The sequence below is a fragment of the Zonotrichia leucophrys genome, chromosome 3 (genome assembly GCF_028769735.1).
Source record: "Zonotrichia leucophrys gambelii isolate GWCS_2022_RI chromosome 3, RI_Zleu_2.0, whole genome shotgun sequence".
NCBI lineage: Eukaryota > Metazoa > Chordata > Aves > Passeriformes > Passerellidae > Zonotrichia > Zonotrichia leucophrys.
This window is the reverse complement of record NC_088172.1, coordinates 99,876,107-99,888,234: the sequence shown is the minus strand read 5'-3', so window position 1 is coordinate 99,888,234 and position 12,128 is coordinate 99,876,107. Positions and strand designations below refer to the sequence as shown.

The 12,128-nt window shown below is 40.8% G+C and overlaps 1 protein-coding gene across 9 annotated transcripts in view; it reads right to left on the bottom strand.

Annotated features, from left to right (window-relative positions):
- The window catches only part of XDH (xanthine dehydrogenase), a 76,849-nt gene that overhangs the window by 39,158 nt on the left and 25,563 nt on the right, over window positions 1-12,128 (bottom strand). For 3 of the 9 annotated variants that reach the window (XM_064709527.1, XM_064709535.1, XM_064709534.1), the window contains exon 3: window positions 1,613-1,670. In XM_064709527.1, coding sequence (XP_064565597.1) covers window positions 1,613-1,670 — 58 coding nt within the window. Of the gene's footprint in view, window positions 1-1,612; window positions 1,671-8,696; window positions 8,751-9,503; window positions 10,190-10,942; window positions 11,034-12,128 lie in introns of those variants that run through there. The other 6 variants (XM_064709529.1, XM_064709532.1, XM_064709530.1 and 3 more) reach the window with 5 other exon arrangements.

Sequence of the window (12,128 nt, the reverse complement as noted above, 5' to 3'; positions counted from 1 at the left end):
ACTGATAGGGACAAAACCAGCCATGCACACTCCCCCAGGAGCCTGGGTCCCATAAAATCATAGGAAGGAGACACTGAGAGCCAGAACTCATGGAGATGCACAGAACCCCTGCCCAGACACCTGGGAGCTCATTAAAAGGTAATTAGACACTATTTTTTATTGCAAAGAGAATTGACCAATGTTGAGAGACTTTTGGTGGGGTAAAAATCAGCTGATTTCGTTGGCAATAGACACTGAATTGAGATAATCAGTGCCTTTCCCTGTATCACAGAGCCTCTGGAAAACCAACACACGATGTGCTAGAGGGAACTCAATTCATCCTGACTTCACTGCAAACAGTGTGGCACTGACTGTTTCTAGAGAATCATAGAATCATTGACATCGGAAAAGATGTTAAAGATCACCAAGTCCAACCAACATGATGCTGCCAAGTCCACCACTAAACCATGTCTTTGATGCAAACCTAAGGCTGCCAAGTCCACAATTAAACCATGTCCTTAAAGCCACCACTGCTTTTCATAGAACCACGTGCCTGCTTGAACAGAAATACAGCTTTCCCATGCCATCCAATGCTTCTCTTGACAAACCTGCCTCAGTAAAACATGTTTCTCAAAGTATTGTCTGACCCTAACAAGAATGCTCATGTAGAAGACCAGCAGGTTTTGAAGGGCTCAGATTCTCTCTTCACAAAGCTATTTGCATTAGTTATCTACAAGCTTAGATATGCAAGTTCTGGCAGTAAGACAGGCACACCTAGGCACAAGAGTAACACCACTTACATTTCCTCCTGACCTTTATCCATCTATGGTACACTCAGATAAACTGAGCTGCTGATAGCTCTACTGGAAACCTCCAGGAGGGGTGTGATTCATGTCCCTGTACTTCCTTCCTTCAGCTCCCAGACAAATGGAACACACCAGCATGGTATGGATACACCAACTCAGCTGTGAACAGTTTGGCATGTGCACACACCCAGCTGGCCAGACAAAAACTCAGAGAGCATGGAATGACACTAGCTATGGAAGCAGACCTGGTCTGGCAGCAGCCAGCCTGATCATGACAGTAATAGCTACTCAGCTCCTGCAGCTGCTGAGACTCACATGGTGACCAGTTTCAAGCAGGGGTGAAACGTGACTGCTTGTATCTGCTCAGGTAAACACACCCATGGTACATGGGGGTAACCCCTGCCTCTGAACCTGCCTCCCTGGGCCATCTGATAAACAGCACAGCGTTATCAGTTATGGGATATTCGCTAGCCAATATGATGTTTTGGCCAGAAAGTTTTTTATTCTTTTTGTGGAACAAGCTTACATTTCCTTCAATTTTATTGCCATCTCATTATCGCTTCCTTTCCATCATATTATAATTCTGTGAAATTACAAGTTTTTCCTTAAAGTATTAATAAATAATTTAAAATATATAATTTAAAATTTGTTATGAAGTTTGGAATAGCAGCTGTAATCTTTGCTAGCAAGAAATCAGACAATGCAAAGCATTCCCTCTTAAACTACGTGCAAAATCTCTGCCCAGTACTCAAGTGACAGAACAGTAAACAATTATGAAATGCTGTAGGTATTTAAAGCTTTCTGCCGTTTTCTCTGGCAGTGGATACATTTTCTCCGTAGATAAGTTAGCAGGGTTGTTTCTGGATCCACATCTTTTTCCACCACCTGCAAGAAGGGAAAGATATTGATAAACACAACAGGTTTCACAACACAGATAAGTTCATTGCAAGGGGAAAGTTTGGTCTTTCTGCAACTTCTTTTCCAAAGCAGGAAGCAAAAATCACAGATTATTCCAGCAATGTTGGTCATGTGTCCAGACACAAGTTTTCCTTGAATTTATTGTGTAAGAGGGAAGTACATACATTATATGCATCTGAATTTTTCAGACATGGCAAACTAAGGCAAACCTAAAAAACCCTTCATCAAAAATGCCAAACAGTAGTGAGAAGACAAAGACTTAGTGAGAAAAGGAAGAACTGTGTTTTGTACTAAAATCTTGGGTTCCTGACACGTCCCAAATGGTGTCTCATCTTTGTCAACTCTGAGTAACTGAACTCTGCCTTTTTACAGAGAAGAGAGAGAAAATGAGCAGATAAACAGAATGACAGAAAAAGCACCAGTAATAGGTTTTGCAGAGAAAAACCCTAACAGTGGAAACTGTAACGTGACAACACAGGTGCAACAGGATGGACAGCAAGTACAGATTCTCTGAAGTTTCTCTTTCTTCCCTTGTAATATTAAATCAATCAGTATTACAGTATTAGCCATCCTAAATGTGGGAATACAAAATTCTAAGAAAGGAAACATTTTTGCTGCACATTTTGAACCACCTCCATCCTATTAATAGAGTTAATTAGAAGTTACCCATTAGACATAAAGCATTTTACTTTAACCTCTGCCCAGAGGTCCCAAACCAAACTTCCACCCCTGTCACAGGGCTTGTCTTCCCCTTTTTCTGTTATTAATAAAGTGTCAAGAAACTTTTCCAAATTCACTGTGTGCCAGAAAATCATGTTCTTGGCTCTTATTTTATGCAAGTCCTAAGTACAATAGTTACAGTTTATTTAAATTAATCACTCCCAGTTTGAAGGGCAAATTGAAACAGGGGTCATTTGTCCAAGTATTTTTTTTAACTTTCTTTTCTCACTGATAAGAAACCTTCACAAACTCAGTCCTGCTCCAGTTTTATGCCTCTGACACGTGACATAGTTATCCTAAAGAGACAAGGTTCACACCTCCTGTTTGAGTTCACTGTTTTAGAATTAACTGATAAAATTGCTGCTACAAAACACAATTGGTCACTTTTTGCACATCTCATTCCTTCACTAGGGATGATCTACAGGAAAAAAGAATCTATTCTAGTTGGGAATGTCATATTGCAGATCATGCAGCACCCATGGCTGCTATTCAGAGCAGAATGCCCCTGTTCCCTCACCTCCTGTATTCATAGAAATAAATAAAAGCATGCAGAGGCTCTTCCATGACCATCTGGTTCAGAGTAAGCCCACACCTCCCTCTGTACCTTCTCAGACAGACATGAGAAGGAAATCCCAAACATCCCTGTGACTGTGAGTGGACAAATGGCCTTTCAGAGCCATTCCACAGGCAAAGAGCCAGCCCCACAACTCCCACTGTCACACTGAGCTTCTTCCTCGTGTCTGTGCCAATGGCCATTGCAAACGCTTCCAAAGCAGCTTCCCAGATAGCCAGACACAGAGAAGAAACTTTACAACACCTAAAGACTTTCTGTGCTTATATCAAAGAAAACATCACAAGAGGTTTTCTTGAAAGAGCCCAAAAAGTGCTCGGTCAGGTACTCAAACCAAGCAATTAAAAGTTTGGCCCACTGGCTTCTTTTCAGGAAGCAGGAACTAAAAGACAGGCCCAGTCCTTGATTTTTCATTTAGCCACTCATCTCCATGTACTTTTAATGATGTAGGAACGTGTGAAGTCCCAAAGCTGATGCTTTGCTCAACTTTATCAGAAAGTGTCTCCCACCATGTCCCAGACAATCCACAGCCTTACTCTATTCCAGCCAACAGCCCTGGATTGCTACTTGAGCCACTTCAAACTGCTCCACTGGAGCTGCATATCTGCAATCCTGGCAGAGACTAAGGATCTGAGGGAGATATGGGTAAGAGTTTGGAGAACATTCTGGATTAACACAGATCTCACACATCACAGATCAAGGAATCATTTCTCTTCACTTCAGATTCCTGGTGGGAGGATGCTGGCTGATGAGTCTCTCTTGCTGGGCACAGAGTAAGAATTTTTTGCTGTTCTTGCCTTTTGCTCACTGTTGTTGATGCTGGCTTGTCCTCCAGCATATCATTCCTCCAGTGGTTTGTTGCAATCTCCTGCTGTGATTTGTTCTTAAAATATTTTAAAACCCTGTGGGTGAGGATAACACATCTTGTCTGATGCCCAGTACAATATAATTCACAGCTCAATACCACAGCTCCTGCTCACCTCCCCCAGTGTCCTTGTACAGAAAGAAACTGAATTCCAGCCATTGCCTTCTGTGGTTGTAGAATCAGACAACTTAGATACTGCAGTTAAAGAAATAGTTCCCTTTTGGTAAGTTTTTAGAGTTTGGCAATTTGTTTCATTTTTGGTTTTTTAAATCAAATGTCAGATTGCAGGTGTATCAGATTGATAACCATATTTTGACAATTTTAAACTAGATTTACTTCATTTGGCAGCTTAATTATTAATCAAATGCAGAAAGAAACATTGTTGAAAATGTTAGGATGGTACAGACAGTCAAATGACTCTCAACAAATTTACTCTGTACTGCTGTGTTTGTACTACACGTCTGTTTGCTTATTGATTCTGAGAATTTTAAATACTCAGATCCACTTCAGCAGGGAGCCTAGTCTGGCACCCTGCTGAAGTGGATCTGAGTATTTAAAATTTAAAAGCACAAAGGCCCTGAAGTTCTTTGTGCTTTCAAGTACCACACAGAGCAGGTTCTGAAGCAGTTCTTTACACCTTTAGAGTGCACGGATTAGTGCAGAAAAATGTTGAACTCACTTCCCCATAATTTTATGTACAAAACTTCCATCTCAATAAATATTCTTGTTTTTCAACTTCTCTACCTGCCACTAATTCAGATAACTTTGCCTTTACAACACAAAGCATCATATTTAAATCATGATTCCCAGAAAGTTAGGGGGTTTTTCAGTTTAAGGGAACAGTAGTTGAACAAGTTAAATAGAGGAACAGAAGGAAAGTGAAAAACTTTCCCATTTTACCAAACAGTGTGCTAAAATTTCCATCAGTTGGGATCTCTAAATGAGAAGCAGGTGCTTTCCTGAAGGACAAGATCCCATTCAATCACTAATCCCTGGTCACTGATTAAGTTTCAGGAAGAGAAAGTGAAAGGTTTTAACCAGATTGCCACACAGCAAGTCAGACCAGTCACATGTAAAGGTCCCCTAAGACACGAAAATCTGTGAATGTATTATTCCTGAAGACAATGAGAGATTTCAAATTCATTTATTAGGAAAAAGGATTAGAACACAAATGAACAAACTAAATATAACTGCACAATGTAAATTTGCTACTGGTCATGAGAACACTTTCTTCTGCTTTAAACTAGCACCCTGAAAGCTCTGAAGTCTCTGTTTACGTAGAACCCAGAGGTTCACAAAGCTCAGAAAAATCCTGTATTTTAGCTGGTCCCATCAGCAATCAAATACTCATAGACTTTGGAAGTGGTAAGAGGTCTAATGTAGTTTCCAGCATAGATCCTCCCTTAGCATTCAGAATAGAAATAGAAATATTGACTCCAAGTGTTTAAACTAAAATTACATGCTACATATGCATGAGACAGACTTGTCAGCCAAGAGAAAAAAATTGTCTCTATTAGCTTTAAATTGAACATCCTGATTTGCATTCTAGTCTAGGCAGACTATTAAGAGAACTTGGAGTTAGTAGTGTGCCAAGCTATATCCCCAGTGAAATAAACAGTCCTGAATGTACAGTGTGCTCAGCTGCTCCAAGGAGACTTGTCCTTGACACCAGTGCAGGCCAGGCTAATGTGAGGGAAAAAATTGCTGCAATCCATGTCCCTGTCTCACAAACCACCTCTTGGCACGTGGTTTTGTACAGTGACAGGACGTCAGCAGGCCGTTCGCAATGTCATGAATTCCCACAGCAGGAAACTTTCCCACTGGCCACGCTACCACACTCTTCGCAGTGAATCAGCTGAAATATTTAATCAGGATCCCAGATGGATAGAGCCATGTCCTAACTTGGAGTCACAGAATATACTGACTTGGAAAAGACACACTAAAACCATCAAAGCTCAACTCCTGGGCCTGCACAGGACCCCCCAAGAATTCCAATAGGTGCCTGAGAGCATTGTCCAAATACTTCCTGAAGTCTGTCAGCCTTGGTGCTGTGGCCACTGCCCTGGGGAGCCTGTTCCAGTGCCCAACCACCCTCTGGGTGAAAAATCTTTCCATAACCTCCCCTGATGGAGGCTGTTTCCTCAGGTCCTGCCACTGGTCACCATTGAGAAGATAATAATGCCTGCCTCTCCACTTGCCCTCTTGCTAGCTGCTGTTCCAGCAGAATTGCACTTCCAGGCACTTCCCACCACTCCTTCCATCACATCACCTTTCACGTCAGGCAATGTTCCAACAAACTCCACCTACACTGCCACAGATCAGAGTGCCCCAAGAGTCCAATTCTCTCTCTTAAACCTGCATTTGCTCAGGCAGTAACTTGAGCGACTTTAGCAACACACACAAATAAAGGAATAGAAAAAAAAAAAGCCACTGGAGGCTCTGGGTATAGCAAGTGAAACCTGCTCCTTCACTAGAACTGCCTGCTCCATGGGGCAGTGGGAAAAGATGCTAAGAGAGCTTTGACATTCAAATCAGTTGGTACCATTGGTAATATTAATCATCCCTTGGTGTTTGTTCGGTTTTTTTTTCCAGCCAAGCTGCCAAGATGACACTGCGATAAACTCCTTTACACATGCACATAGGCTTTTGTAAACAAGAACAGCAGTTCCATAAAAATTGCTGAAATGCAACAAGGCCAGTGTCACTCACAGGAGGTTTATTACCTGCAGGACACAGCAAGGACAGGCAGAAGATCCAAAATAAACAGGTTGTTTTTTGCTGATGGCCTTCAGGGCCTAGGCTGCCATTTCTCCCCTTCTCTGCCTCACCCCACATGCATAAAAGAAATTCCCACAAGGCCAGCTCTGGGCTTTGATTAATAGACATTTTCATGTGTTAGCAAAAGTTTTCTCGAGAAAGAACTTTTCTAACAAATTACATAGAGCAGTGCTCTTGTAATAACTGAGCATCAACCAGTGCTGAAGCACCACTTGTAACTGTATGCAGGAATTTGTTTACAAGCTCCTCATACCTACCATGAGAGGCCTATTGGTTTTGAACCTCAGCTGATCTGGCATGAGAATTACAATTCTCTCTGATTAGAGCATACCAAAAAAAGAAAAAATTAAAACAGGGCATTTGGCTTATATTAGGAAAAAAAATCAAATAAGACAGGGTACTTGGCTTCTATCAGGGTCTGGATTGCCCAACACATTTGTGGCAACCTCCTAATGCAAGAACTAAAGAGTTCCAAGTTCACCCTCTACAAACTGAGGTTCACAAAGGAAGCATCTCACAAAAACTTCACAGAGCAAGAAGACAACAAGTTAATGGTGTGCCACCTGTTGCCTCCATTGCAGAATTCACCAGATAAAATTCACAGACCATCCTATGCCACAATTTCAATTACCAGACTCAATTAGCAGTCACAATTAACTTGGAGCTTCATGTTTTCATCTCTTTCTAGAAACAATAAACGGCTGATATGTCAATTAACACATATGAACCACTACTAATCTGTGTGAGCAAAGCCTAAGTTGTCATCCTTCTCTATAAAACCTCAGAACCAAGCCTGGGCTCTACATCAGCATTATATTTAACAACTCTGTGACTAATTTTTAGTGTACACTAGATAAAATTCATTCTTCAGTAAACTGTTAATATATCAATAAAACAAAACATCCATATCAAATCCACTAGTACCTCAGAAAGTTCTAATTCCAATCCAATTTGGGACACAAAATCATAACTAAAACCCCAAATTGTAGCTACACTCTCATCCACATTAAACAACCATGAAAAAGCAAAATGGATAGTAATCCTGTGCTAGTCTGTAAGGCAGGGCACAGAGCTTTTTAACCAACTGAGAGCATTGTGTGATCCCTCAAGGGATTAAAAATTAATTGTCCAGGCCAAACACAGTATAACACCTGATTTACATCCATAAGCAGTGCTCAGGGAAGGTTTGCAAACTCTTGGCTCCACACCAATGGATAAGCAACCTTGGCCCCTTCCCTTCCCAGCAGGAAGCTGCTTTGGCACGAGTTCCCTTAACCAAGGGTTTGGGCAAGGGGAAGGTGGGGAAGGCAGCACTGAGCTGAGCTCAGAAACAGAATTAACTTGGTAGTTGGTCCAGGAGTCAGCTTTGACTTTTGTAACAAGCCTTTGAAGGGGCATTGCTAGCCAGGCAAAGTCCAAACTGAGGAAAGGGAGATCTAGGACAAGCTGTTCAAATGTGTCCATCACTTGCAATGAGCAGCCCAGTCTCCTGTGAGACACAGTCCCTTCTCAGGTTATTACCAGGAATCAGTACCAGTTCGTGGGCTTTCATTCTGAAGAGATTTCTAACTTCTTAAATGGAAATAGAATAAACATTTTTCTAAACCCCTTTCAAAAAACAGATGTTAGAATTACTTTTTGATGAATTATATATGGATGCTTCCATTTGAGTTGAATTTTCCAGATATGTTGTAAATACTGAAATTATTTCTAGCAGGAATGCCTGTATTCAGCAGTGCACACTTATTTAAAAGTAGCTACATCAGAATTGCAGTAAATTATTGCCAACAAATCAAAAATATAAAAGGAATATTATGTAATTGTGTTATCCTTTGAATAATTCACAAGGTAAACTCAAAGAAGAGAAGAAAATAATTTAGCAAAGCAACATGTAGTCTTCACAATTTAATACTTAGTCATGGAATGACTTTTAATACAGGACTTAAAAGTCATGTATTCTTATCAGAAGACTTCAGAGGAGGAAAAAGATGACTAGAAAAGTAAGTGATAAAGCCACAATCCAGGAGAAAGCTGAACAGGAAGCTGGGATCCTCCTTACCTTTTTACCATTCACAAAGAAAACAAGCTCATCCCCTGCCTGGTTAGGAGCCATCCTGCACCCCTTCCCAAGTTGACTCCAGCAGGGCCACAGAGCAGCCTGGTGGGAGCAGCCCTACTCCCCAGAGCAGAGGGAGCACCAGCCTCACACACAGGTGACCCGAGTGTGCCTCCACAATGTTTGACTTGATTTTCACCCCGGAGCCCTGTGAGAGCCCATGTTATATAAGAGGCAATGCAGAGGCGTGCCAGCTGCCTGTGGTTGGTGCTCCTGCAGCCCTAATGACAGCAGAGCAGCTGGAAGCACACAGTGACCCGCCCCCTTTTATATAGCAGAGGATCACAATTCAGCCGCATTCCCTTTGGATGATCCTGCCAGGCTGCCACCAGCAAGGAATTCACAGGGGTTTTGCAATGCAATGCAAACTTCAGGGGAGGGAGGCAGGGAGGGGGCGTTCTCCCAGCTATCCCTCACCAAATATTGACAAAAAGCTGTTTCCCTTGTTCTGTGCACAGCCCATCCACCTGGCATTCACCACACAGAGGTCTCTAATAACAGCACCTGCTTATTTAAAAAACTCCTTGATATGTGCACATCTGCTGCTAGGCTTTCACTGTTTTTCCTGGCAGTTTAAAAGCTGCAGTAGTCTCTACCTGGGAGGACATAATTTAAACAGGTATGTGTTTGTCCACATAAAAGCAGTTCTAGAGAGCTGGCACTCTGATCCAGTACCTATTTTGAGGTGCTAGGCTAAAATCTAGCACTTCAATGTTTACACTGGGCCCCTTAAATCATTTAGCCTCTTACCTGTTTTGGCTTAATCCCCATATCCTGGCTCCTGGGTGCATGTTGCCAGTGAAATACAGAGAAAAACCAAGGATTTTTTGTCCTCCATTTCCCTGGTGGTGGTTTCTTCTGGTTTCTCCATTACACAACCACATATTTTGCATGAAGCCTTCCTGTTTATTTCTTCCAAAACTGTTGGCAGAATCATCCACGTGATGGCAGAATCCATATGACTGGCATTGGTTCATTGAACAAGATATCTAAACAGCTACTTCCAGTTTAAAATTCCACCACAAAGCAGCACAGTTCCAAAGTCTCATGGAAGTTTCCCAGCACTGTACCTTATCCTGCCTGCTCCATTTTGATTCTTGTGATTTTGCTTTCCTTCTTCAGTTTCAGTTATTTTTTTATTAGGTTTTTTAATTATTTCTTTTAAATACCTAGGAAAGCACTATATCAAAGTCTTCTTCTCAGGAACCTCTCTGAATAATTAACAAGATAACAGAGCCTAATTAAATTAGAATTTTCAAAAATAATCCTTCAGTATTACAGAAACATTTCACAGTGAACACAATACATACATTATTTTTACCAGCTTTTATCTTCTGTTTCATCTATTCTGTTTTCCCAGACTATACCCTAGAAAATCTATTTCATAACTAGTATCAAACACCATTTCAGCCTTCTTTAAGGTATTTCAGTTTGCTAAGAGTTCACAGCAAATTTACATAAAACCAGCTGCCTTAATTTATGTTTTCAGTGAGGTTGTGCATAGCTGAACCAGTGCTGACACCTATTGTCTGGCACCTCCCACTTTGCAATATCAGAGTACTAGAAAAAACCCTTTTCTCCAAGTGATCTTAAGCTCTGTTGCTTGGTATTTCTGTGCAAAATTTACACAAACACTGCCCTCACGTAGCAAGCTTCAATCTCAAAATTAGCGTACACAAGGTTACTACTCATTAATAGTTTTGTAATATTTCAAACAACAATTGTTACTCATAACCACAATTAACATGTTATTACAGCAACCTTAAAGCAACTAGCCATTACAGCATTAACATCAAAATCAAACTTGTTTAGTTTCCTGATATGTTTTCCATAATGCATGATGCAGTTCTTAGGTTTAAAGAAAATTTCCAATCATATCATCACTTTTAAAGGAATCCCATACTCAAATTTCTGCTTAGCCTTGGTGATAACATTATAGGTAAACTATTGATTTCTGCTAAACCAGTAAACAGCAATTTGATCATCAACCTACTACATACCCAGGACAAAACTAATGATAAATATAACCATGATCACGATCTCCATTTATAGATTACATGGTAATTTAAAACTTCAAAACTCATCTCAGAGTGACTGATCACACAGCACCAAATCTGCTCATTCTCTCATCACCCTGATGGGATAGTCTATTACTATACCCATTTCAAAGGCAGAGAACAAAGACATACAGAACAGGAATTTTCCTAGTGCTCTAAACTCTGGAGCATGAGAGTGTGTGCTGTTGAAATCTTTTGTCCATTTCCTGGAATCCCACGTGCTCTGAAACAGAACAGAGGATTACAAGAAATCAGAGAAAAGAAAGCGAAAGCTAAAAAAAGCAAACTCACAAAATCCTCAACACAACTTCCTTAAGTGAACTAAAATAGAAAAGTTGCCTCAATCAAAGAAAAATTAGTTATTAGACCAACTATTCTGACTTGCCAGTCAGATAAATTCTAGCAGGTTTCCCATTTCAGAAATCATCCCTTTGTCCATTAATAACCCTGAGATGGGAATGGTTTACAAGTTCAAAATTCCTTACAGTCTCATTCACTCACTAAAGAGCTCAGAAAGGAGTTGATATTAGTCAAGAACATTTTTTTTAAAGCAGCTGACTTTCCTCATTCTGACTGGTTAATCCTGCAGACCTGGCTGTTGCAATCATTATTATAATCATCTGTTCTGCAGATGATCATATGTGTAGCTCAATAAATACAGTGAAATTTATGGAAACACTATTCCTGCCAGGAGTTAACTGCCAGAATTAGGTAAATGGATGAAAGTACAACAAGGAAACAATGCCGGGGTAATAAAGGAGGAGATTTAAAACAAACAGAAGTGAGATTTGTTGCTCTGTTCTGACATTCCTCTTTCCAGGTAACAGGAAAGAAGAAACAGGTGAGTCTGAAGAGAATTCTGTTAAGGGATTTATGAGGAGCAATTTTAAATGCAAATACAAAAGAAAAGAGCCCCAAGTCAGTGCTTTAATGCAGTAATCCCTGTATCAAGAAGCTTCCAGTGTCTGCACATTTACTCTGTGTGCCCACTGCCCCTCTGGAGCCACTGTTGATAAACCATTTTGGACAGCATCTTCCCTCTGAAGTGCAAACAACCTGTTTGCTTTAGTTCTGGTGACTCCTCTTCTGTTGGCTCATGTATCCTTTGTGGGAACACACACTGGAGTCTCTTCAGGGATCCCAAGAGGTCTCCCTGCACTTGCTGTTATCAGGGTCAGCCACAAGGGCATACAAGGTTAATTAGAGCTGCGCACACCATCTCTTACTTCTTAAAAATCCCTTTTTAGACCCTCAGCTATTGGTGGTTGTGGCTTTGTTCTGTGTTCTCTATATAAGTTTAAAAACCCCAAAACATCAT